Source organism: Saxophila tyrrhenica (assembly GCF_035928015.1).
Source record: "Saxophila tyrrhenica strain CCFEE 5935 chromosome Unknown scaffold_10, whole genome shotgun sequence".
NCBI classification, from domain to species: Eukaryota; Fungi; Ascomycota; class Dothideomycetes; order Mycosphaerellales; family Extremaceae; genus Saxophila; species Saxophila tyrrhenica.
Window position 1 is genome coordinate 736,268 of NW_027041742.1, and position 24,871 is coordinate 761,138.

Here is a 24,871-nt window from a genome sequence, read left to right on the forward strand (position 1 = left end):
AGGTGGGGTGGGTAAATGGACGGCGGGGTTCTTGGAAGAACAGGAGGAATGCGCCACACGCTTTGCGCGGCTTACCTCTTGGATGCCATTGAGAAGTGTCACCTGTCGTCAGGCACTTAGCAGAGGTCTTCCCCGAACGAACATCCTACGGACAGCGGTCTCTGTTCAGTTGAATCTTGTCCGATAAGTTTTGACCAAGTTTCGACTTCGACCACAAACCCCATTTCCTGAAGAACAACATCTTCAATGTTTTGTTATCATTTTGCTGCTAGGCCGGATGTTGATTAGCGTTCGCCATCACGGTGTTTCTCGAGGAAGTCGTGATTGACCGAATGCCACCAACTCTGTCCTCGGCCTTGGAGTTGCAAAATTCATCCTCACGGACCTCACCCCTTCAACGACCATCCAATGCAGCGTGGACCACGGAGAACGGGTGGGCTGGCAAGCGAAAGTACTCTGCGATAGCCCTTGCAGGACCCGCGATCCTCCTCCGAGGCGACAACCTCGAGTAGATCAGCATCACTCGTCTTCAGACAGCGGTACGGAATTGGTTGTCACACGGGAGAGGTTGTTCACAGTAGCTACTGCTATGGACCGGATCCCAGAGGAAAATCATGCCAACATGAACTACCACCACCCATACCAGTTGACTCCACCGGACTCGACAGTCGATCCGAACTTTTCACATTTTGGAGAAGACGCAGATTTCGCGGCAGCGTTGGCCAACTGGCAGCCATGTCACGACTGTACCCCGGCGACCAAAACCACCATTCCACACCACCATCATCCGTCTGGGCGGTTACCGGGGGCATCAGCGACGTTGGATGGTCATTTCTGCTGCAGCTGGCTTGTACACGAAGATCAGCCATGCTTCTTGTGCTTTGAATCCCCAGAAGCACTCGACAACCACATCAAGAACGATCATGCGGGCAAAGACGGCACCTACCGCTGCTTTTGGCAAAACTGCTCAAAGCATGACAAGGCGCAGCAAATCAACACCTTCATCAACTTCAGCAACAAGCCTAAACTCATGCGGCATGTCCACAGCCATACGGGCTACAAGCCGTTCCCATGTCCCTTTCCCGACTGCGACAAGGGATTCGTCACCAAAGAGCAGCTGAAGAACCACGAGACAACCCACACCAAGTCGCGGAAATACAAGTGCGACCTGTGCAGCAAGTCTTTTGCCGTCAAGTCTGCTCTGACGACGCATATCACGGCTGTGCACAAAGAAGAGAAGACGCACAAATGCGACATGTGTGGCAAATCCTTCGCCGATAGCTCCAATTTGTCGAAGCACAAGCAGATCCACTGGCGCGAGACAGGCGGCGTCAAGAAGCAGCGCAGCAGACGAAATACCTCAACAGCACCAAGCAACTGCAGTACGCCTTCAATCTCGACACCCTCTATGGAGCCACCAACGCCAGTGGCACATCCATACGGGCTGCAGAGACCGGCATCTTCGGGCTACATGCTGCCTCACATCGCACAGAGAGCACCACTACACAGCACCTCCACCACCCTTCCATCAGCACCCTGCTGCAACGCGCCTGTAGCGGCCGCACCAGCATCTTGCGCCTCCGCCGTCCCAGTACCTTTCGACCCGAATTGCTTTTGCTGCGACCAGCAGTGCCCGCCTCCAGTCGGCCCAGCTACGCCCTGCGACGAGACGGACGACTGCGGCATGGATGGCTTCTGCGACCTCCCCGAATGTCTTGGTGAAGACGGCTGCGAGGAATGTCCAGAGCCCGCAACGGCGGTTTACTGCTGTGAGGATCAGCTTTGCGGCGGCCAAGCGTCACAGCATTGGGAAGATATTTTTGGGGCGGAGCCACACAAGGGGTTCTCGCAGATGGAACTGGATGAGCAGTTCAATGCTATGGGAGGAAGCTGACGTTCCGGATGGAAGCATGATGAACATGATTTAGCGTAGGCGTTGGCGGGAAGTTGACGGGGACTGCTTTATGAAGATACATGAGCATTGAGAACGATACACAAAGCGCGATTAGAAAAGCCAGATGCCTGGGAATGCAAGTGTGACTGCCACCCAACATCTCGGTGCTCGGCATATCTTCTGGGAGTACTGTTACACGGCATATGCTAACTCTCGCATGCCAAGAGTCGAGCCTCTTTTGTTTGCAACATCGCGCGTTTGTGTTTGTTCTCAAAGTAACGCGCGACCTTTGAGGACACGATTGATATGCTCATATCATCTGCAGATTCTTGCGCTCTCGGACTGATCCATTACTGCCCCCAATGGAACCGCGCAGTCCATCAACTCCACCGCCGGACGACGGCAAGGGCATATCAACAGCGCACGTCAAGTCCTCAAAGCTACGTGCCCAAGGAAGATGCTTCAAATGCTGGAAGAAAGGGCACATAGCAAAGCACTGCCACAGCACTCGTCGGTCCTCAACTGGTCTTCAGGACCTCCCCGTGGAATTGCTGGACTTGATTTGTGGCCACCTGGTCGAAGTTCCCGGCTGGATACCCAGACCGCAGGAGATGTTTGATCTGAGGCTGACGTCCAGAGTCATCCAGACCAAGACGCTCGATTTCTTTGGGCGGGTCGCATTTCGCATGGTCCACCTTCGTTTCAGCTACCGTGGACTCCAGCAGGTCGTCGCCATCTCTGAGCATCCGCAATTCACCCTCAAGGTCCAATCGATATTTTGTCACGAACGCAACCAATGCTTGTCAGGAGAGGAGTACGACGAGGCGCAGGAGGAAATACAGTCCTCTGACACTTCGTCAAAGCGTCGCCATAAACTACAACGCCAAACGCGCCGGGCCGAATTCGAGCAGACAGACAAGTCGTTTGTTCAACGCTCTGCTACAGACGGGATCATGCTCGTTTTGGCTTTCCAGCGCTTCGTCAACCTGAAAGAGTTGTTGACATCCTGCGTGGACGGGCGAGAAGAGAGGGCTTCGATACGGCGCAAGCACAATGGCGAAGGGTTTTCGACCGATCGAATGTTCTCCGTGCTCCTGTCCAGCGCGGCGCACGCAAACCTGAAATTGGAGAGCCTGCGCACCGTGTGGGGCCAATTTGCAGACTATGAGGAAGGATTGTCAATTTCGACTTTGTCGATGCCGAGGGAGGTGGTTTGCTGTCTGTCTGAGATCCGGCGATTACAGTTGCTGCTTGACACACGCACCACCTTGTACCGAAGTAAGTCGGACTTTCGTCGCCCTCTGCCATTCTTGACCTGCGCAACTGCTGACTCCCAAAGACCCAACAACTTGGGTCTCCCAGCTAGCCACCTTTCTCTCGCATTGCCCCCTCCTTCGTCAGATTCGCCTGGAATTTGACAACGGCTGGGAAGACACCGAAGGCATTTTCGCTGCCATCGCCGCCCGAATCCAGTTGTCGAGGCTCGAAAACCTTTCCTTGAGTGGTGTCCGCTGTTCTGGAGACGTTCTGTTCAAGTTTCTGCAGTCGCATTCGACCCTCTGCACTCTACGGCTGGAGAATCTTGGTATCATCGGACGAACTTCGTACGCATCCATACATAAGATGCTGTCAGAAGCCCATGTCCATTTGCGGAGCTTCCACAGCTTTCAGATCGCTCAGAACTCTCTGCGCGTGTACCTTGAGACGCTCGGAGACATCGAGAGCAAACCCTATCGCTGGGACTTCTCGAACCAACCTCTCGACTTCTTCGACGACTTTGAGGTGGTGAGCAGCCCGGCAAGATACTCATGGACTGCAGAGGCATGGGAGGGCGCGCAGCAGAGGCTTGCGCTGATGAGCGAGGATCTGGCTGTGTCTGATTTGACCTACCATCCAGACCGGGTGTTGGGCGGGTACTGGTGGAATCGTTAGCTGGAAGATGCCGTATCGGATGGAGATCAGGCTCGTGAAGGGAGAGGATGCCGTCTCCATCCTTCTCGGACGAACAATCAACAACGAAGCTTTACGAAATTTATGGCCTCTTCAACGACTTACGCAACTTGCTCCCATGTCATTTGCTCGACTGCACAACTACACGTATCCGCAGCTCAGTGGATGAGTACATCGTCATCATATCAGCAGTTAAATAGCAAAATCTGTCTGCTTTGAGAAATCGCTCGCTCATTCAATGAAGTCCTGACGTTGTGTCCATCCTTCCTCGTCGAGACATGAGGTTGTTCTCGTCTCCGAGAAGCCAAATTTGACCTAAAGCCGACGTCATCGATGAATGTCTCTTACTACACACAAATTACCATGTTGTCCATTTTCCACTCAATACGCTGCAACCACAACTCAAGATTCCATTAAGACACAACAAGAACATAACAACACAATGTCCGACCAACAAAACCCCTCCCTCATCGGCCAGCACGCAAACTACGTCGCCGCCGCCGCCAAAGTACGTTCGCCACCTACTCCATTCGCCCTGCATTCATACTAACACATCCCAGGAAACCGTCGGCTCCGTCACAGGCTCCGAAGACTGGAAGGCGACCGGCGCGCAGGAAAAGCAAGATGCCATCGACGGCATGAAGTCGGCAAGCGAGAACCGCGATCCCAATTCTTCCGGGTTTGGGAAGGCGGAGGAGATGGCAGGCAAGGCGGTGGGATGCGAGGGCATGGAGAGCGAGGGGCAGCAGAGTAAGACGTCGCAGTAAAGGGGTGCCACATCTTCAGGCAGACTTCGAGGACTTGACGATGTTTGATGACGGGGTGAAAGACAAGAACCAGCAGATGGATTTTTAAACATTTTCATTTTTGCCGCAACTCAACTTATTTACGCTCCCATCCCTCACCGAGCCCTCCCCCCAGCAAACATTCAGGCGTGCAATGCGAGTCGTGCCATAAGACGCCTCCACCCAGACGTTGCAGTCCCCTGTGAGCCCTGCCCCCATCCATCTTCAGTACATAAAGAAACAGTCGCAGCAGCAGCAGCAGCAGGAGCAGGAGCAGGTCGAGCATATGAGCAGCGAAGTAATGTCCTTCGAAGAAGAAAAGTACACGTGGTGTTGCCCCCCAAAGCCAGTTGCAAGAACGCCGTTTGCTATATGCATGCCCATGCTGAGAGAAGTCGATAAGAAACGCTTTTTGAATCAATGGTGTGAAGGTTCCACGGTAGTGAGGCCGCGGATGGTTGACGGTCGGTGTGTACAGCTGATGAGACGGGAAAGGAGCCGGAGATGATCGCGTGATGATGTGCTGGGAGTCGGAGTAGAGCTCAGCCAGCCTAATATCGTCGCGAAAGCCTGCCAGCATACAGTCGAGCCCATGTGTGTGTACACACGCCGTAGTGTTGTGAATCGTGTGAACGGTAAGAGATGCATGCTTTTTTGATGCTGTGACGCCATGAACCATTCGCCCTCCGGGTATCGTAAGTGAAGCAATAGCTGCGCTAAAGCACCGAACGCCATCACAGTCGTGGCCAGAGGAACCAGTCGATGAGATGCTGATGGTCGCGAAGAAGAATGGTCGACGACGCCGAGGGTGATGGCCCACGATGAGCAATAGGACTGCGGGAGGGATGCTTCATGGGTTCGCATCCAATGTAAGCTGCCATGCGAACGCGCTGGATGTCTTTCCATAGTGCCTTGGATCGAACTTTGGAGACAATTCAATGGAGTTTTGCCGCTAGCTATCAAGCTTGTCAAGCTGCTCCTTAAGCGAGTCGTCCAGCACGTTGGAGAGCTTCTTGCGGTTCTTGAGGTTCAGCGCGCCGTTGCGCCAGGCCGAGCGCAGGGACTTGAACGCGGCACCGTGCAGATTGGCAGGCTCCTTCTTGACGAGGTCGACGTAGTCCTTGGCAACGCGGTCGCGGATGGGGTTCTGACTGGAGAGTGATTGGGAGTAGAACTTGACCAGGTTGCGCAGGCCCTCAAAGTCCGCACGATTGAGGCCGTCCTCTTCGGCGAATTGCTTGAACTGCATGTACATCGAAGTATTGAAGTTGCGGATGAGAAAGTGGCTCCAGAAGTCGTAGAGGTTGCTGAGCGACGGTGGGCATACGTCTGGATTGGCGTTGTGGCGCTCGTGCATCGCCTCCGAGTAGAGCTGCGTGTAGGGATAGGGCTGAAGACCTTGCGGCAGCGTATCAATCGGATAGTCCTGATCCTTGACCCAGAACATGTTCTCGTTCTCGGCTGTCCCTTGAGCACGATCTCCGCCAGGTGTCATCTTGCCCGGACTCATGTGGCGCGACAAGCTGTTAGCGTCTTCGGCGCCGTTGGTCTGAGAATCACCATTTGTCAAAGGCTTCGACTTGCTGTTGATCGCCGTGTCAATATCAGGAAGGGCGCTGCGCGAGTCAATCGACCCGTTGGAGAATGTCCTAGAAGCTGCGCTGTAGACGCCTGGACGACGCCCACCCGATCGAAAGCACACGAACAGCGCCTGGACCCGATCATCTGGGAACGCGTCGTACTCTGCACCATTGCTTTCAACACGGCCGATGTCTGACTGCTGTCCAGCCGGTGCAGCCAGGTTCCTGCTCTGTGCCTCAACTCCGTTCGTGTGACCTGGGTGCATGCCTTCGCCGTACATGTATCCGTTGTATGGTGAGTGGTGGTGATTTGAGTCGTAAGATCTCCGGTCGCCTCGCTGGTGCGCGTAAGGTAGACCCGCAGAAGCAGGCCCGCGGAACTGGGGTGGGATGCTGGTGTTGACCATCGGTGGTACGTCAACCTCTTTCAGATGCTCGGGGCCGTTTGTCTTCGCGCTCTCATCACGCTGATCCATCGGCATGACGAAGTCCTCCCACCCCTTCTTCTTGCGAATCCTCTCTTTGCCGTCCTCGCCAGCACGCAGGATTACAAGTTTTGAGTCCTTGGCCACCGCTCTGAGATGATCTATGTTACTGATCGCTTGCTTCATCCGCGGAAAGCTGGCCACAAATTCGAGCAGCACGAAGCCTTGAGAGTCCATGTGCCGGCGAAGGTACGTATCCTTGATAAGGTTCTCCAATGAGAAGTAGTACTCGAGCTGCCCTGCTATCGCGCTCCGGACAGGGTCGGGATCGCCATACAGTGGGTATGGTACGGGCGACGCTGGGTAGCCGTTGTTGTCAAACATTCCTGGAAAGAACGCTTGCAGGTTTGCTGCCTGCTGTGGGTCGGGATAGGCGCCTCCGTAGCGCGGCTGGTTGTAGTATTGCTCCATTGGTATCGAGTGCGAGCGCGTGTTGTTACCACGATAAGGTCCTCTGTTCGCATAAGGATGGGAATACTGATGGCCACCGCGAGAGGGATGGTAGCTGGTGGGTGATTGAAGCATGCCGTACTGGAATTGCCCAGCGACGTCACTTGAATGTGCGCCAGCGTATGGAGAAGCGCCTGGGTGACCATTCGGCACCTCACGACCGCCGCCGCGACCGCGACCGCTGCGCTTAGCTGGGGTACCTCGGGGTCCACTGAAGGCGCCGTCGCGAGAGTCGCCAAATGCGCGATGCTCCTTGCGACCCTCAGTGGGCACCATACGAATGGGTGGAGGACCACGGTTGCCCTTATACGTCCCATTTGGCATCTCCTCAGTCTTTGTGCCAGTGGAAGTGCGGCGTGGTATGGGCTTCGGCACGTCCTCGTCCTTGCCGCTGACATCGACTTTATTGGGACTCATGGAGCGCGGTGTCGTCGTGAAAGGCTTGCTGAAGGTGCCGTTGGGCGTCTGAGTCGCACTCGCAGGTTCCGCAGGAACTTCGCCGTTCTGCTTGGTGCTCATCGCATTCTGCTTTCTAGTATTGATCCTCTCCGACATGTTCTGCTTCTTTCTCTCTTGTGTCGCATCCGAGCTTGATGGCCGCGGTGGTGGAGGCATTGCTTCGCGATCTCGCGCACTCGAGTCGTCTTGCGTAACGCCAGTAGACGCAGGTTGCGCATTGGTCAGAGTGGAGTCCGGGCGTGAGGCCTGGCGCTCGCTCCCATTCATACCACCGCGAGGACCTCCCCGCCCACCTCGTACGCCGCCACCACGAGGACGATCTCCTCTTGATGGACCTGGCTTTCGCCCCTGCGGGTCTGAGGTACCCGTAGTCTCGTATCTGAATGTCGGCGTGAAGTTGAGTGGCTCATACTCTGGCTTCTTGCGCTTGCTGACCGGCGTTGCATCGTCCTCACGCTTCTCAGTCGAGCTCTTCGCCACTGACTCCTTCCGCTCCTTGCCCGCCGTATCCGGAGTCGGCCACGAGACGCCGTCGCTCACAGATGGTGGGGCTGGTGACGCCTTTACAGGGCTTGGGCGGCCGTTTGGGGCGCCTTTGGCCGCACCATTCGAGGCACTGTCTGTGCGAATATCGTGAACGACCGGCTTGGAACCTTGGCGGGAGTTGCTAGCACGTGCTTCGCCTCCGCGCTTGACCTGCGCGCCTGAGAACTTCGCTGGCTCTTCGACGCTGCTGCTCGGTGCTTGGACGGGTGCGTATGCACTCCGTGACGGCTTGGCCGCGGCATCAGTTGTGGGCTTCTGGTTTTCCTTCAGTGATGCAGTGGCAGGAGATGAAGACGGAGTGGCCGGCTTAGCAGCCCATGGCTTCAGCCACGGATTCACCGTAGGCGGCGCGGCTTCCTGAAGAGCAACTGGTTTCGCCGGTGTCGAAGATGGCGTATCTTTACCCTTCTTCTCGTGCTTCATCGATTCTTCACTCTGCTGTTGCTGGTGCTGACTTTGCCGCTGAGTGCGCTCTGCAATCCACGCCGGCTCAGACGCTTGTGATTTGGTCTCCCACGTGCTGTCAGATGAGGATGCATGCGGCGCGGGAGAATCGTCCTCCTTCGCGGTAGTGCTCGAAGATGCTGTAATATCCGGTGATGACACTGCTGACGCATCCTGCTGCACCTTGTCTTCCGACTTGGCCTGCTCGACCGCCGGGTCCTTGATCGGCGAGCTTTTACGCTCTTCTGGTTGTGTTGGTTGTGGTTCCGACTTCTTCTCCTTCACACCCGACTCCACATCATCGGCCCAATTGCTCCCAGGAGTAAGCTCTGAGAAGGTACCTGTCGCAGGCGTAGCCGTCCCTGACGTGACCTTACTCGAGGGTGTTTGGGAAGCCGTTGCCGCAGCGCGGCCCTTGGCAGCCTGAGCGTACGAGAAGCCGCCCGGACTGCTGAAGGTCGTTGCTGCCATCGTGAATCCTACACTCTCTTTCTCCGTACGTGACCGTGGAGTGACCACTTTCAACTGCTTTCACGCCAATGCCCTGCTGGGCCGTTCCAAAAATTACCCCAGTAACACCCGACCGGCCGCCTGCCTGCCTGCCTGTTGTCTGCTACGTCCGGAGAGGTCGCGGACCACTCGCACCTCTCCGCACACCGAGCTTAATGGTGTCTTACCTGATGTGAGGAGATGGATGGTCCTTTCGGATGTCGTGTCGAAGAATGAGCGTAGACAGAGGCCGAGTTCACCCACTGAATAATGAGCAGTGTGTGAGGTGACGTCGAGGAAGGCGTGCAAGCTGCTGTGACCTAGAAGAGCTCGTGATACGTCAGCAACTAAACCAGACCTGCTGTCACTGAATCTAGGTCCCAATTGCGGCGCAAGCACATGCGAGCGATAGGTTGTAATTGATGGAGCGTACCGGTTCGAGGTCGTCACGTTCCGCCGCTCGTGCGAGGTGCGCGTTCCGAAGAGCGGGTGCAGCTGATTCTCGTGGAAAGTCTACCGCGAGGGGGCGATGTCGAGATAGATGCTGGCGATGGCCGTGAGGGTGCCTCGACCTTGGACGCTCGGGGGTTGTCTCGGGTGAGGTTGCGGGTGGTATGAGGTGGTGTGGTGGTCTGTGTGCAGTGCGAATGAGGTCGCTGTTGCCGGCCGATTTTTTTGCGTCGAGCACGGGTCTTTCTTTCCTTTGCCGCGGAACTCTATCGGTGGGGGCCCCTGCACCTCGAGGAAGGCCAACGTCACTTCACGCACCGACGCCGGGAGGACACGCTCGACGGTGAATGAGGAGGTCGTGTGGTATGTTGTACAAGAGAGAATAGAGAGAGCGGGGCAGAGAGGAATGATATTGCAGAAGTGCTCTGCATGAAAGTGGAGGACGTCAAAAATTCAAAGCAGCTGGCTAAAGACTAAGCTCTTGAGGGACCGCGCCGGCACCGAGAGTCCCGTTGATGTTCTCTACCTTGTCGCCTTGTACCGACACCTCCCGACCTGCAACCCATGCACCGCTCGCCAAGGTACTGTGCTTCCCGACGTCCTGTCCTGGTCTTGGGGTTGGTTAAGCTGAAAATACGATAATTGGACTTGCTTAAGTACTATGTGTTTGGAAATTTGATTCGTGCTCGGGCACGCTCTTCCATAGTTATTCTCATGCTATCCCTTGTCATTCCCACGTTCTACCGCATGTCCAGGGCCGAAGTTGGCTAAAAGTAAGCCAAAAATGACTCAAAGCCTGCTGCACCATCGCTTAAGGCCCAAGGTAACACAACACCATCCCACGTTCAGTGGCAGCATTCTCGCCTGTTGTGCAAGATCAACAAGGCATGTCGTCAGCACCGCATCTGCAAGAGCAGCAAAGGCATCTCGTCAGCACCGCATCTCGGGCACAGGTCCGCTGCCTCCTTGCCATCCATCGCTAGCAAGACTGTCCCGCCGCTCACTCCCACAAGAACCCACGACACTTCCTCGCACCGCAGTTGCAAGGCTGCTTCCCAGCATTCGCCGGATCCCTCCGCGCCGCCTCACGCTGCCTCACAGCCACATCCTCCTCCACCTCATCCTTATCCTGGTAATCAAACGTCAACTCCGTTCCCGCTGGAATGTTATGCACAGCAAAGAAGGCGATATCGTAGATCCGCGGATTGTTCTTGTCGTAGCTGACCGTGTACTGACGACAGTTCGGCTCGCAGCAATGATTGATAAAGCGTGTGGGACCGCCTATGTACTGCCCATCCACCACGTAGCAGTTCTCGTGGGTCAGGTCCTCGACGTTGTCGACGAATTTGTCCAGGCTGTAGAGGTAACTCTGCTTTTCCTTTGGGCCGGCTTGCTCGCGGCGGTCGGCTTCCTGGTTGGTGATGATTTCGCCGAGGTAGGTGTCGATGAACTCGCCCTGGATCAGGTCTTCGTCGCAGTAGACGCCCCAGCCACGGTTGGCGGTCTGGAAGATGGTGAGCGGGACGCGGCGACCTTTTTGAACGACTCTACTCTTGCAGACTGGTCCGCATCGGCAGTTGACGTTGCACTCGTAGATAGGGTAGCGCTCTTCGCGATAGAAGGGCACCAGTGTCTGCGGCTTGCCTTCGACCTTTGAGACATGGTATGGGAAGCGCTTCGGTAGATCTGGAACCAGTCAGCAGGTAATCCACTACGCAAATAGGGTGGTGCGTACTCGTGATGTCGATGTAGTCCCCATTCTGCTTCGCCTGCTGGTACTCCTGAAACAGCTGTGGATCTTCTCTACGCAGCAAATCCTCATTCACTGCCGCGTACTCCAGGCACTTGCACTCCCGTGGCCACTCGCACCCGATGTGAGATCCCATGTTCGACTTGCAAGGTTCCGTGCATCCTTCGTACGATCCAGGGTCTGCTCGGTAGACATCCTTCCCGGTCACGTAGTCGGTGATGAAGCTGAAGTCCAGAGATGGCGCGGAGCTGTCTACCTTGTTCTCCAGCCGCAGCCATCTCAGCTTCTTGAGCTTCCGCTCGAATGTAAGGCGGATGTAGCGTTCGGCTTGTGCGGTTGAGCTGATGCGTGCCTGCTCCACCATCTCTGGCGTAGGGAGGCTTGTTGCGTCGACTTTCACAACACCCATATGCTTAGACTGGTGGGCCTGTTAGTCGCTATTTTGCTCCTGATTTCATATGAATGAGACATCGTACCTGCGTCGCCACGACCCGCCCTTCCCTCCTCTCGAGAACTCCATTATAGACACCTGGCGTCTCAATCTTCTCCGAAGCAGCATCTGAAGACGAGCGTCGACTGTTCGTTGAATCGGACCGGCCGTTCACAGAAGTTGGGTGTCCGTTGCCAAACTTAGAGTCACGTGACTTTCTCAGGCCATCCTCAGGTGAAGGCCGCTTCCGCTTCAGTGTCGGTTTTGAAGAAGATTGCCTGTTTTCAAGGTACTTTTGAATCAGGTGCATGCATGACGTAAGTTCGTAGAGGTCATGCCAGGAGCATATAGCTTGTGAAGGCGTTTGCGAAGCGGGTAAAGTCCGCCACCGGATAAGGAGCTGCTCGTGCTATAGCGACGCGTTAGCAAGTAACTTTATAGCCCGGTTTGAGGTGCTTACCCCATCTTTAAGGCGGTGACAAAGTATGCCCGCCACGTCTAAAGGAGAGACGCGATAAGTTACTTGAATCTCGACGAACGCGAGCTCCCTAGTCGACAACATCTTAGAAAGACGTCGACCTGTCTTCTTTACTTCAAATAGGTTGTCGATAGGCTTAGAAAGTATCCGTCGTGATATTATAGAAGCTTAAGTATTTACACTAGAAAACAACACTTAAGACGCGCTATCTATTATAGACTAGCTCTATATAGGCTAGCGTCTATAAGCTCTATACTTCTATATATCGTTTTTCTCTTTTAAGCGCCTTCTATTATGTATTTTCATAGACTCTATACTAGGTAGCTAGATAATTAAGACTATATCTTAAGGAAAGACTATAACGAAAGTTCGCGTCAATAGACGGTTTGCCTCTACGATGTTTCGACCATCGATATTACGAGCACAGACCATCAAGAAGTCCAAGCGCGCGAGACAGCGCTAAGATAAGCTTGCTGACTACGCTATCTGATCGACCTCACCTCCAAAATTTCGCGTCCAGCCTCCAGGAAGACACGCCCTCCACCGTCGCACGAAACCCTCACCATGCCGGCCGCAATGATCGCCGACACAACGAACAATCCCTTCATCAAATCTCTCGCCTCCAGTAACCGCACCACCCGCGACCGCGCGCTCGAATCTCTCCGCACCTACCTGCACCGCTCCACGCCATTCTCGGAACTCGAGCTGCTGAAGCTATGGAAAGGTCTCTTTTTTTGCATGTGGATGAGCGATAAGCCGCTGAATCAACAGCGACTTGCTCGGGGCCTTGCGGCGCTGGTGGATGCACTGCAAGGGAGGGAGAATGTGCTTGGATGGTTGAGGGCGTTCTGGCGGACGATGGCAAGGGAGTGGGGTGGGATTGATGCGTTGAGGATGGATAAATTTCTCTATCTTGTGAGGTGTTATGTTGGCAAGGGATTTGAGTGGGTGAGGGGTGCTGGTGGGGAGGAGTGGAAGGATGAGGGTGTGATGGAGGAGTACTTGGAGGTGTTGGAGGAGGTGCCGCTGAATGTTGGGGATGGGAAGATACCTAACGGGTTGAGGTATCATGTTGTGGATATATATGTGGATGAGCTGGACAAAGTAGATGTGGGGAGGAATGCACCTCTGGACACTATCCTGACGCCGTTACGGACGCTGGGGAACGAGAGCTTGACGAAAGCAGTGCGGAAGCGGGTTCAGGAGGCGCTGAAGGATGAGCGATTGGACGATTGGGCGAACGCTGCCGGCTCCGACGCAGAAAGTAAGGACGCAGAAGATGAAGGGGTCCCGGATGGTGCGGCGGCGACAAAGGGTGCGGACAGCGAGGACGATAAAGAGTTCGGGGGCTTCGAAGACTGATGTTAATGCATCTTCGTTCCGTTTGAGCTTTTCAGCGCAGGTGTCCGGCGTCTACAGGATCAAGATACCCAGCATCAATCAGAGGCAATAGAATTACTCCATTGCAGGGCGAGTAACACCGCATGCCCTCACCAGCAGCCAGAATTAATCTCGGGGTCCATTATGAAGAGGTTGCACCACCCCACTGCTTGCAGTGCAATGGGAACCCAGGCTTTGGCGAACGATCAGCCGTCATTGCGCCCCAGCGTGTCTCGTCCGCTGCAACGCCGTTGTCGCCGATCGAGACTGGCTTCCACGGCCTGTCGGCTAAGGTCAGCACATCCACGGTGTGCCATCATCTGTCCGGATACGTACTCATCGAAGGCTTCAAAGTAGAAGACGTTGACACCCCAGTCCAGCAGACCACAGACACCCTCCGAGTACAGCGTCGCAGCGTTCTTCGTCCCGGCCATGGCAGCACCGTAATTGGTACCCCAATCAGTCGGCCAGCCCGTCTCACCATTCCAGAGTTCCGTCCTGTTCAGCGACCCGGACACCTGTTGGATGCGACCAAGGGCTCGCTGAATGTCGTCCAAGTACGTGAATACAGCTCCACCTCCGACGTTCTTGCCTTGCCAGTACGAGAATGCATTCGCCAAGATCAAATCCACGCCACCCTTTATCAAGGCATCAGCCGTTCCGTCGGCGAACTTGTTCCAGCTGTCTGCGGTCCCGACGTTGGTGTTTGGAAGAATAGACTTGACATCGTTGATCTTGCTGAGCAATTCCTGCCCTGTGAAGTTGCCGCGGTATAGCGTCTCGCTGCCTATGGTGACGGCGTAGACTTGGTCGGTGTTTTTCGTGGCATGATCTACCAGCGCTTGCTTGTCGGCAAGGAAGCTCGCGTCCGTGTCGGGCCAGACGCCGAGGACGACTTGGAAGCCCTTGCTTTCGGCAGCTGGGAGGATCTCTTGGGCGCAGTTGCAATCCCTAGCGGAGTACCCACGTACGAGCGTGGAGCCGGTATTGAGCTTGATGGCGTCGAAGTCTGCTTTGTAGTCGGGTGTGGTCTTGCAGCTGCCGTCTGGCTTCTTTGTGCCGAGTGCGAAGCCCAGTGTACCTCGTTTGAGAGCGTGTGTAGGGAGGGCCGCGAGCGCAGCGATTACTGCGTAGGACAAGAGATGCATCTTGTGAGTCTTCCGTTCGAAGAAAGCTGAGGTTGACAGCGTTGTAGGAATGATGAAGTTCAGCAGTGTCTGAGGATGTGAATGTAGTCTGACAGGTTGATAAAAGTGATAGAACGCATCTGTTCAACACTCTGGTCGACGAAAAGGTCTTTCCATAAGACTGCCTCCATGCATTCAAGAGCAGGTGCGAGATTCACAAGTTGCACCTGAGAGTGAGGTCGCACCTGAAGTTAGCCTGCATGACCCTGACGAGCAGTTTTGCGTACAATAAGAACGATTGATATGTGAACGACTTTCGAGGTCCTGAATGACTTTCGATGAACAACTTCATACTGCTTTGAGTCGCTCGATACTACTCTGGCTTCTAATCAGACCTCGAAAAGAAAACGAGCATCGCAGAGCCAAAAGGCAGACTGCAGAGTCGCATCCAAGCTTCGTATCTCATGCCGCTGTCTCTCCTCGTACGTATTCGAAAACTGAGGTACCAGAGTCTCCACGACCATGCTGGACATCCTCTGTCAATACCTCTGCATAGAGCAGGAGTAGCTTGGCAGGACATGCCCCCTAATCTCCTCTCAGCTCTTTCCAAGGCCCATCAACGCAATTCCAGCTTCCACAGCCCATCTCCAACATAATGCCCGTTCTCAATCGCCACGCCCTTCTTCTTCTCCTTCATCTCGCCCGTCGCCATCTTCAAGACGCCGACCATGCATGCGTTCTCCTTCCCTTCCGCATCTACAACCACCACCCTGCCCTCCTCATACTCCTTCCCATCGTTCCCATATTCCTCCCCCGCATCATCATCCCCCGGTAACCGCCCACCCGGACTCGTCAACCCAGGCACCATCAGCGTCGCTCCCGACAGCACGAAACGCACTCCGCCTCGATCTATCCTCACCCGCGGAAAGCACCAAGGGTACCGATGCACAAGCTGCAAGTGTGGGATGAGCGGGTCGTCCATGTGCTGATAGAACAATGGCGTGGTGCCCAGGACGTAGAGTGAGACGCGGTCGGGAATCTTCAGGACATCGAGTTGTTCTTTCTTCGGTAGGATCTCGTCGATGTAGGGTTCAAGCTTAGGGAACGTCTCGAGGAGTTTGGTTCGGAGGGCGCGTTGGGCGGAGGATTTGACCTTGGATTTCGCGCCGGGCGAGAATCTAATGGACAGTGTAAGTGAGCGTTGGTGTGAGGGATGGTGAGGGCACGTACTGACTCTTTCTTGAACATCTTGAGCGATTGACTGGTGTTGTTGGTGGTTTAGAACTCGAGATGTGTTTGGCATGTGCTTCAAACAATGCCCCACCAAGCCCCACGTGCGTATGCCAAGGCTGTTTGAAAGGGTCCTTACATGTGCGTCTGGCCAACTTTCGATAGGTAACGTACTCGACATTATAAAACTCGCGACAAGTCCTACCAATACGCTCCTACGACGACAGACAATCTCACATATAGTTTAACATTACTAGCACTTCGCACCGCCTGGCCAGGCGCACACAGCAACTATGGTAGGCTTTGCGCATAGCCAGCGCTGGCAGATATACACTGACACCTGAATAGGCCAACGACTCCCGCAAACGGTTGGCTCTCGCAGTCATAGACTTCCTCTCGACCTCCCTCAAAGACGGCACACTCCAACCCGAAGACGCCGACAGCATCGAAATCGCCAGCAACTGCATCGCAGAATGCTTCCACGTCGACCCCACTGACGACGCCGCGATGAAGGAGGCGCTCGGCGGCCAGAATCTCCTCTCCATCTACGGCGTCTACGAGAAGCTCAAAGGCAAAAGCACAGCCAGCACCGAGGGCACGAGCAGTGCAAATGAAGGGAAACCGAGCACACCGACTTTACCGAAGGAGGGCGAGAAAGGCGGGCCTTCGGCGGAGAGTGAGAGGTTGAAGGGCGTGGGGAATGCGGCGATGCAGAAGAAGGACTATCAAGGCGCGATCGATTCGTATACACAGGCCTTGGAGATTGCGCCACTGAACCCGATCTACTTGTCAAATCGAGCTGCGGCGTACAGTGCGAACAAGCAGCATGAGTATGCCAAGAACGATGCGGAGTTGGCGACGGCGACGGACCCGAAGTACACCAAGGCGTGGTCGAGATTAGGATTGGCGAGGTTTGCACTTGGTGATGCGAAGGGAGCGATGGAGGCGTATCAGAAGGGTATCGAAGCTGAAGGGAATGGAGGCAGCGAGGCGATGAAGAAGGGCTACCAGACAGCAAAGGCGAAGGTGGAAGAAGAGGGAGAGGACATGGACGTGGAGCCAGACATCGACGGCACAGCTACCGCGCGCGCTAGCTCTCCTCCTGCGGGAGGTGCGGGAGGCGGCATGCCAGACCTCGCTGGGCTGGCGAGCATGCTGGGAGGCGGTGGAGGTGGTGGAGGTGGTGGAGGCGGCATGCCAGATCTGAGTTCGCTGATGCAGAACCCGATGATGAGGCAAATGGCGCAGAATGTGATGAGCAACCCGGACATGCTGAACAACCTCATGAACAACCCCCGACTACGAGATATGGCGAGCAACTTTGGTGGAGGTAGAGGAGGAGGTGGTGCCGAAGGAGGTGCGAGCGGAGATGGTGCAGGTGGTGGTGGTGGCGGCATGCCGAACTTGAGCGAGATGATGAATGATCCTGCGATTGCTGAGATGTAAGTTGGATGGCTTGAGAATCACTTCGTTACGACGCTCGGCTAATCAATCTTTAATACAGGGCACGTAACTTCATGGGCGGCATGGGCGGCGCAGGCCGAGGAGCAGGTGGCGGGAGTGGCCAGCAGTAATGTGTTGTGCGAGGAAGGTGATCTCTACGATCATACTTGAACGATAGAATGTGCTCGAGCGACGGCGTTTGAGGGCAGAAAAAGTCTGATATGAGCAATCGACACATTTGATTCTGTCATGATTCTGCTAGATACTGCCGCCCATCATTTCGTACACCTTGCGCCCATCAGACTTCTCTCTATGTGCCTCATGACTCGCCCACACCTTCCGCCACCGTTTGCTCTCCACCCAGCCCAAGGCTTCCATGATGTACTGCAAGTGCCATCGAAACCGTCCGTTTTGATCGCTAGCCGCTCGCTCTTCAGCCTGCATTCAAGTAGTCTTGACGTGCCGCCACGAACTTCATCGCCTCGTCTGCTCGCTGCTCGTTTTCCGATCAAGTCCTGTCTGCGTACCCCTCCCACCAGCTGCACGTTCTGCTCACTCCCACCGTGTCACCGGTAATAGTATACGAAGCCTTGACTGAAGTTGTACAGCCCAGGTAGAGACCCGTTCTCCGACCCAGCCACTCATCCAAGCCGAATCGGACTCTTTTTGGGTTTCCTGGTTTGATGTGCATTGCGATTTGTACTCCTGGCAAGGTGGCAGAAGACGCGTGTGGGCCGATATCATGGTGTTCGAGGTAGTACTTATATATGTGGTCGAACTTGAAGTGCACGACATCCGTAGTGAGTACCGGAAACTGCGTCTTGAGGATTGAAAGATATTCCTGGCGGATTTGCCGGTTCACACAGGCGAAAGGCGAGGTGAGTATCAACTTCGCATCCTGCGTGAAAGTCGCCTTTGCGTCTTGTACCACAAGCTCATAGATGGCATTGCGAAGTTCGCCCGGCAGGGTGAGCAGCTTTGGTGTGTCGGTTGCAGTGTTGAGCATTTTGCGGCGTCGTGGGCTCTGAGGTGTTCTTGATCCGTTTCGCTGGCGCCTGCGCTTCCGTGTCCGGAGGTTCAAGTGCTCGCTTCATCATGGAATAAGGGAGGTTGTCGAGGAAGTTGGAGATTGGATACAAGTGGTGGTAGACGGCTGGGTGGATGAAGAGCTTCGAAGTACGACTTCACACGTCAACAGGCCCACGTGGCCTACGCACGGACGGCTGAATAGCGCGATCACAGACATGTGACACAAATTCAGAGATACAAAGGTGAAGAAGCTTGGGAATGAAGAGGTCAAGCACCTACTGTCCAAGATATCGACATAGAACATCTAGACTACATTTTGCCGTCAAGGACGCACATCGAACGTACCAATACTCCCCACTTCTCGAATCTCGCCCGCACTGCATGCAATGCATCCTGTTGAAGACATCTTTGATGTAGCCATCTCAATCCTTTGTACGGCCGTGACTGCTGTTGAAACACAAACACCCACCTGCAATACCCACGTCGGTCTGCCTGCACAATGTGCCTGGCCAAGTTCCCTTTCGAACCGCATTCAGCCAACTCCCGACTTACTCCCGTTCAGGCAGACTGGACCCCAAGCTTGCTCTGCGCAATCTCGAGCTGGCGACGGCGCAACATATCACAAAAGTTGAGTACGGCCGTCAATATACTCCTAACCTCCTTCTTCGCTCTGCCATCCTTGAGCTTAATCAAGAAGGAACGGTCCAGTTCACGCGCCGAATCACGCAGACGGAGCCTGGTGGTCTCAATGTGGTCGCCTCCCAACCATCTTTTGCTGATTGCGTCCAAGCTGTTGTCGCTCACATCCACAGTGGTAACGATTTCTGCGCCCCGTTTTGTAGGATGCTCGAGTCGTTTCAGCCAGCGGAGAAGGCTCTCCCTGTCGTACTTTGGCAGCCTAGTCAGAACCAAGCGGATGTTGATGAGGCGGCTTGTCGGCGTTTCGGCGTTGCTCAGGCCATAAAGGTCGACGTCATTTAGTCGGTTGAGGAAGTTGACGACGTGGCTGTAGTCGAAGTTGCGCATCTCCGTTCTAATGACTTTTATTTCGAGCGTAAGTGAGGAGACGAACTCTTCGCGGATCTGTCGATTGACGCGTGCCAGTGGAGAGCCGGAGATGAGGTGGCTTGTGTGTCCTTTGCGGAGGTAGGCAGGAGTCTCAGCAGCGACGAAGGCGTAGACGTTGTTGCGCAGCTCCGGGGGCAGACCCAGAAATGGAGAGCCTTCCTCGCGTGAACCACCGTCATTTCCAGCGGATGAATCAGCTGCATCTGGCTCGGCAGGTGCTGATTTAGGAGTTTCACCTCTCAGCTTGCGGTTCCCGCCGGTCGGTGTGCTCCTGGTTGAGCGTCCACGCTTTGCTTTTACCACGCCGGCTCTGGTGGACGTCGAGTCCTTTGAAGCCTGCTTGTGTCTCAAGCCAGCTACTGGGGTTGTGGTTTTCGCCATCCGAGATGCAAGGGTCGTCGTGTCAAGGTCCAGTCGGTTGGATCCCTCAGCGGTGCTCTATGGTGATGTTGCTAATATCGTGGTGGAGGGATATCGTGGTGGACGCAGGATGAGCGAAGAAACTTGCAAGCTTGATGAAAAGGGCGCAAGGAAAGAAAAGTAAATTCACTACATGTGACACCACCTTTCAGACTCACATTCACTAAGAAAATCACACATTGCAGCCAGTGGGACTGCAGCCAGTGACGAAAGGGGGCTTGTCGTATTTGAAGTTTTCTATTTGATGAAATGCCGGACACACGGAGCAGCACTAAGTCTACCAATAGCAGAAAACGAAGTGAAGGACGATAGAGTGAGGAGCAAGGTGAAGTGAAGTCGTCGGTGTCTAGTTCTCTGGATAAGGTCCGCGGAGGACGGCTCGGTCCGCCATGCCGATCATGGCAGTCGCGTGTCTTCCATCTCGAAATATTTGGGGAGCTCTCCTTCAAAGCCTCACTGTACAGAGCATGTCGGAGAAGCCCAGCGCATCTGCTGCTGGCGAGCCCCCTGCAACCGCACCTTCATCAGCTTCTGCCAGCAATGCACGGTCGAATGGCTCGTCCTCGACGGCTGCGCCGAAGGGCACAGCAAATCAGGGCAATCCAGCGTTCAGGATGATGGGTATGGAGATATGTCTCGATGACAACGAGAAGCACACGCTAATGCTCGACCAGGCCTGCCTAGACTACGATTACCCTCCCGCAACTGGCTCATCTTTTTGTCCATCACTGGCTCCTTTGCATCCGCAGTCATCTACGACAAGTATCAGACTCGCCGGGTCCGCGAAAAGTGGTGCAACCTCGTATCCCACATCCCGAACGAACATCTTGACCCCAAGAGTTTGCCGCGGAGGGTGACCATCTACCTGGCAGCTCCACCGGGGGATGGCCTTAGAACGGCACGCGAGCACTTTCACAACTACGTGAAGCCTGTTCTGGTGGCCGCGGCGATGGACTGGGATGTTGTTGAGGGGAGGAAAGAGGGAGATGTCAGGTACAAGACTGCAGAGCGGATACGGAAGAGAAGAAAGAAGAATGGCGAGGGAGAGCCAATGTCGCAGGAAGAGGTTGAGAACCTGTCGTTGGTCGACGCAATGCGGGAGAGGAATGGTACACACGAATTCGACGGTGTAGCTGGTGATCTAGTCATTGGCCGAAATACATGGAAGGAGTATGTTAGAGGACTGCACGAGGGTTGGCTGGGTCCGGCGGATGCGCCAAAGCAGCCAGAACCCGAGGAAGGCTCAGATGTGCAGACGGCAAACCACGTACCAGGCGTTCCGTCTCTTGGAGATGCCGCTGTGAAGGCTGCCGGCAATATGGCATCGCAGCAGGGCGCAGAGTCAGCGCCTTCAGAGGCCACACCCGAGAGCCAGACGACGGATGATGCATCCCCTGCAGCTGATGCCAAGCAAGAAGAGGAGACGAAAGAGGAAGAAGAGAAGCCCAAGCCACGACAACCTCCACCCTACATCCAACCTACAGCGTACCCTTCTGCATCCCTCTCGAAAAGCACACCCGAGACACTTGGTCCCAGCATCGGCATTCAGTTCCCGCATATTCTGGGTTTCAGGAATACCCCTATCCGCATATACCGCTTTCTCACCCGTCGACATCTGGCAGACTCGATCTGTCAAGATGTTGCGGCTGCTGTGCTGGCGTCCCACGGGTCCTACTCGACTAGCCTCGCGGCTTCAGACGATGACAGTACTCCAGGTGCTCCAGAACAATCGAAGGTGCTGCAGCATGAAGAGTCAAACTGGTGGAAAACCACTTTCCAGCCACGGAAGGAGCATGAGGAAAGCGTCTGGATTGAGGAGATTGTTTTGGACGACCGGATAGCGAGCAGGATGCGCGCATTCCAGTTGACGGCTGAAGACGAAGATCGGGCTAAGCGGATAGCTGATGGGCGGGAGAAGGTCCCTACCAGAGAAGATGAAGAGGCATGAGCTTGCCGCTGGCCTTGTTCTCGACTCCTTGTACTAAGTATGTATTGAATATTGTAATCCTATGAAGTGAACAGCTGCACTGGCATGAATTCGCTCATGCGCCTCCATCTTCAGGATTTACCCAGTCTAGACTTTCATTCACTTTGCATCCAGGGCAGATCAACCAGGCGCCTCGACAGCTTCTTGTAGTCTTGCCGGAGTCTACGGCGGAAACCCGAATGAAGCAACCCGGACGTCGTCCTCGAAAGGCGATGAACAAGCGAAGGGCGCAAGGCATACATGGCCAGACCTAACATGTGCTTCACGATCACGCCACCTCGCTTGCGGCCAAACTTGAGCAGACGAGAAGAGCAGAGATGGCGAAGCCCATCATCTCAGCGTCAGGCAGTGCGACAGAACCGTCATGGACCACGTGCTACAGATCACTTTGGTGGGCGGCGGCGTGGGCGCTGCTGGTCTGGCAGCCCTTTACGTGTGGGCTCAACAGCTACATCACAGTCTTGTTCAGCAAGTGAAGCACAAGTCCGTCACGACGAAGGAACTGAAAGGAATGCGGGACCGTGGTGAGCTCGAAACGCTGTCTCCGCATCTCACGCGCGATCTCGAAGATTATAAAATCATATACGACATCGACGAGAGGTCCAGCAACTCTGTAGCATTTCCAGCCCGAGAGAGGCTAGACAAACTCTTCACCCAGCTCCTTCGCCGCAACATGAGCCTCTTCGCACGCTTCCCGCAGAGCTGGACGCTATGGCTCATCGCCAAGAGTCCAGAGCAACGCGAGTCCTTCTCCCAAGCCCATATCAAAGCTCTGAATTTCCGGGAGGACGACGTCTTCTGTGGCTTCTACCGCGTGGTCAAGCGTACGTCGGGCAGGGTGGAGATTGGCATGGCAATCCCAGCCCAGCAGCCGCCGATAGAAGGTCGCCTTATTATCAGCCTGAGAGAGCAAGAAGGTGGTACTGCGATGAGGACGGAGACTCTGCAGTGGACGGAGGCCAGAAGTGGTGCGGTGTTGCCGCTTGACCGGCGACCGATTCGGTTTATGCATGAGGTGGCGAGCTGGTGGTTGCTGGTGACTGGCGTGGAGTATCTTGAGAAGATCAGCTCGGAGATTTAAGCTGGCGGCGGTATGTGTGGAGTCGTTTCTGAGGCGTGCGTTCGTCTCCAGCCAACAATAGTCTATCTCCCTTCCACCAACGGTTGGGTCTCCGTCATGACACAACCGTATATACATCGTTGCTAAGTTTCGGAGAAGCGTTCATCCTTTGGAGCCTTTCGACCATTCGCTCTGGAGTTCTTCAGCCAAGTTGGTATTGCTCGGCCACCCCGTGTGCCGAGTATGGTCGGTGATGAGATTGGCAATAAAATCGCGCTTCTCCTGGTCAGTGCAACGAAGTCCCGCAGCGAAAAGGCATTGCGTAGATATGACTCGAGATGCATCTTCTGTCATAGTCAGAGCAATACCGGCGATAGCGTTGACAGACTCGCCGATGGTATAACTGCGACTGTAGGATTCCACAGACCCGCCAGCTGCTGGTTGATCCACGAGAAGCAGTATGCGCGCCACATGGTACATCTGCATGGCCGCTCCGAATGCTGATGGGTGTACCCAAATTGGCTTGAATGGTTGATCTCCTGAAGACTGAGCCGGCAACGGTTGGAAATGGACACTAGTGTTCTCTCTCCACTCGTCCAGCATATCGACAAGTGTCTTCGCCTTGTCAACTCGGCCAGCTGTATCGTCTTCTCCTTGCAGCTTTTCCTCATCAGAGCTGTAGTTGACGACCTGTGCTAGGATGTACACCACGCGGCTCGCCACATCCCAAATATTCATCTCGCTGTACGGTTTAGTAGGCCTGAAGAAGCTGAAGCATCGTCTCCGCTCACGGAAAGCCGCCCAGACATCTTGTCGCAGCCATGCCCACCAAACCGCCTGCTCCAATCCACCTGACTCGCCGTTGATCTCCCGGCTGCGTTGAATCCAGAAGACGCCTTTGAGGTGCCGCTCCCAGCCCTTGCCAGCGCCATCTATCATCTCGTAAGTCGAGACTATGAGCACAGTGGCCAGCAGCTCGAGGCTGCTCTTGTAGGACGTATACCTCATGGCGGATTGCAAATACTGAAGTGTCTCTGAGTAATATTGGACAGCTGCCGTTTGGTCGACACCAGCGTCTCGGCCTTCGCTTGGCTTGATAGAAAGGTGTCGTGCACCAAGAGCCAGCAGTGCCTTCATCAACCCTTCATTTCGCAGCGCCAAGTGTGGCACAAATGTGGAAAAGTGCTTCAGAGGGTCGAAGAGGTCTATCCAGAGGCTGATGCATGTGACAAATCGTTGGAACATGCCATGCTTATGGGCCTGCAGCTCTATAGGCCCTGGAGATTGCCACCGCTTTTTTTCATCGACAAGAAGCTCTGCGGATCTAGGAACGGAGGCCGAGACGACGGGGACATCCTGCGCACTTGTCACTGCTGGGCTGCCTGCTGCATGATGTCGTGGAGGTTCTGTCGATGTGCGTAAAGCACTGCTGCTTCTGGGCACACCGTCGGAGGAAACCAAAGGCGGCAAGTCCAGATTGACGTCTGAAGCATCGTGAGCCAGCAGGCCGAACCATTGCAGCGGTGCTATCTCAGATCCGTCAGCTGTAAAGGCAGTGTACCTGCTCCGCGGGCTCATGGTGTGAGTAGCGTCGTCTCCAGGAGGACCGGAGCCTGGTGGTAGAGCCGCAATCTCTTGTGCATCGGAGGTACTGGCGAAGCTTGCATGTTGCATGTGCCGCTGCCTACGCGCCGCCTCCTCATCGCTAACCGTCGGCGGTCCAGCACTGGTCACCTCCGCAGGACTCGCAGAATCTGGGTAGACGCATGCTCGGTTGCCTTTCGAACAGTTTCCGCATACAGGCTTGACTTCGTCGCACTAGACGGGGGCGTTAGTGCGTGTAGTTTGATGGTCAGATGGCTGGAGAACTGACCTTCATGTGCCTCTTTCGACATACCTGAAGAAGGTCAGCAGGTGCTCTTGTACATTTGCTGGCT

The 24,871-nt window shown here is 55.0% G+C and overlaps 14 protein-coding genes across 14 annotated transcripts; 7 read left to right on the forward strand and 7 right to left on the reverse strand.

The window, feature by feature from the left end:
• Positions 1–622: 622 nt before the first annotated feature.
• Positions 623–1,894, forward strand: SUR1 (zinc-finger protein; the record flags this gene model as incomplete). The annotated part of the gene is made up of 1 exon (XM_064804063.1): positions 623–1,894. One exon carries the CDS (start codon positions 623–625, stop codon positions 1,892–1,894), a length of 1,272 nt encoding a protein of 423 aa, XP_064657864.1.
• Positions 1,895–2,256: 362 nt separating this feature from the next.
• LTR77_006824 (uncharacterized protein) lies at positions 2,257–3,826 on the forward strand (the record flags this gene model as incomplete). The annotated part of the gene is made up of 2 exons (XM_064804064.1): positions 2,257–3,172; positions 3,261–3,826. The coding sequence occupies 2 exons, from the start codon at positions 2,257–2,259 to the stop codon at positions 3,824–3,826; spliced, it is 1,482 nt and encodes a 493-aa protein (XP_064657865.1).
• Positions 3,827–4,286: 460 nt separating this feature from the next.
• Positions 4,287–4,611, forward strand: LTR77_006825 (uncharacterized protein; the record flags this gene model as incomplete). The annotated part of the gene is made up of 2 exons (XM_064804065.1): positions 4,287–4,352; positions 4,405–4,611. The coding sequence occupies 2 exons, from the start codon at positions 4,287–4,289 to the stop codon at positions 4,609–4,611; spliced, it is 273 nt and encodes a 90-aa protein (XP_064657866.1).
• Positions 4,612–5,581: 970 nt separating this feature from the next.
• LTR77_006826 (uncharacterized protein) lies at positions 5,582–9,064 on the reverse strand (the record flags this gene model as incomplete). The annotated part of the gene is made up of 1 exon (XM_064804066.1): positions 5,582–9,064. The coding sequence occupies one exon, from the start codon at positions 9,062–9,064 to the stop codon at positions 5,582–5,584; it is 3,483 nt and encodes a 1,160-aa protein (XP_064657867.1).
• Positions 9,065–10,532: 1,468 nt separating this feature from the next.
• Positions 10,533–12,274, reverse strand: LTR77_006827 (uncharacterized protein; the record flags this gene model as incomplete). The annotated part of the gene is made up of 4 exons (XM_064804067.1): positions 10,533–11,218; positions 11,268–11,700; positions 11,759–12,121; positions 12,173–12,274. 4 exons carry the CDS (start codon positions 12,272–12,274, stop codon positions 10,533–10,535), a joined length of 1,584 nt encoding a protein of 527 aa, XP_064657868.1.
• A 480-nt stretch (positions 12,275–12,754) lies between these two features.
• Positions 12,755–13,552, forward strand: LTR77_006828 (uncharacterized protein; the record flags this gene model as incomplete). The annotated part of the gene is made up of 2 exons (XM_064804068.1): positions 12,755–13,105; positions 13,127–13,552. The coding sequence occupies 2 exons, from the start codon at positions 12,755–12,757 to the stop codon at positions 13,550–13,552; spliced, it is 777 nt and encodes a 258-aa protein (XP_064657869.1).
• A 160-nt stretch (positions 13,553–13,712) lies between these two features.
• On the reverse strand, positions 13,713–14,718 carry BGL2 (glycoside hydrolase 3 protein; the record flags this gene model as incomplete). The annotated part of the gene is made up of 2 exons (XM_064804069.1): positions 13,713–13,851; positions 13,907–14,718. The coding sequence occupies 2 exons, from the start codon at positions 14,716–14,718 to the stop codon at positions 13,713–13,715; spliced, it is 951 nt and encodes a 316-aa protein (XP_064657870.1).
• Positions 14,719–15,313: 595 nt separating this feature from the next.
• On the reverse strand, positions 15,314–15,945 carry TMA20 (translation machinery-associated protein 20; the record flags this gene model as incomplete). The annotated part of the gene is made up of 2 exons (XM_064804070.1): positions 15,314–15,875; positions 15,932–15,945. 2 exons carry the CDS (start codon positions 15,943–15,945, stop codon positions 15,314–15,316), a joined length of 576 nt encoding a protein of 191 aa, XP_064657871.1.
• A 275-nt stretch (positions 15,946–16,220) lies between these two features.
• Positions 16,221–17,501, forward strand: sgt2 (Small glutamine-rich tetratricopeptide repeat-containing protein 2; the record flags this gene model as incomplete). Its single annotated transcript, XM_064804071.1, has 3 exons — positions 16,221–16,223; positions 16,276–17,369; positions 17,432–17,501. 3 exons carry the CDS (start codon positions 16,221–16,223, stop codon positions 17,499–17,501), a joined length of 1,167 nt encoding a protein of 388 aa, XP_064657872.1.
• A 127-nt stretch (positions 17,502–17,628) lies between these two features.
• LTR77_006832 (uncharacterized protein) lies at positions 17,629–18,376 on the reverse strand (the record flags this gene model as incomplete). Its single annotated transcript, XM_064804072.1, has 2 exons — positions 17,629–17,808; positions 17,927–18,376. The coding sequence occupies 2 exons, from the start codon at positions 18,374–18,376 to the stop codon at positions 17,629–17,631; spliced, it is 630 nt and encodes a 209-aa protein (XP_064657873.1).
• Positions 18,377–18,957: 581 nt separating this feature from the next.
• LTR77_006833 (uncharacterized protein) lies at positions 18,958–19,848 on the reverse strand (the record flags this gene model as incomplete). Its single annotated transcript, XM_064804073.1, has 1 exon — positions 18,958–19,848. The coding sequence occupies one exon, from the start codon at positions 19,846–19,848 to the stop codon at positions 18,958–18,960; it is 891 nt and encodes a 296-aa protein (XP_064657874.1).
• A 506-nt stretch (positions 19,849–20,354) lies between these two features.
• TIM54 (mitochondrial import inner membrane translocase subunit tim54) lies at positions 20,355–21,835 on the forward strand (the record flags this gene model as incomplete). Its single annotated transcript, XM_064804074.1, has 2 exons — positions 20,355–20,508; positions 20,562–21,835. 2 exons carry the CDS (start codon positions 20,355–20,357, stop codon positions 21,833–21,835), a joined length of 1,428 nt encoding a protein of 475 aa, XP_064657875.1.
• Positions 21,836–22,238: 403 nt separating this feature from the next.
• LTR77_006835 (uncharacterized protein) lies at positions 22,239–22,955 on the forward strand (the record flags this gene model as incomplete). The annotated part of the gene is made up of 1 exon (XM_064804075.1): positions 22,239–22,955. The coding sequence occupies one exon, from the start codon at positions 22,239–22,241 to the stop codon at positions 22,953–22,955; it is 717 nt and encodes a 238-aa protein (XP_064657876.1).
• Positions 22,956–23,096: 141 nt separating this feature from the next.
• LTR77_006836 (uncharacterized protein) lies at positions 23,097–24,813 on the reverse strand (the record flags this gene model as incomplete). The annotated part of the gene is made up of 2 exons (XM_064804076.1): positions 23,097–24,752; positions 24,808–24,813. The coding sequence occupies 2 exons, from the start codon at positions 24,811–24,813 to the stop codon at positions 23,097–23,099; spliced, it is 1,662 nt and encodes a 553-aa protein (XP_064657877.1).
• Positions 24,814–24,871: the final 58 nt, after the last annotated feature.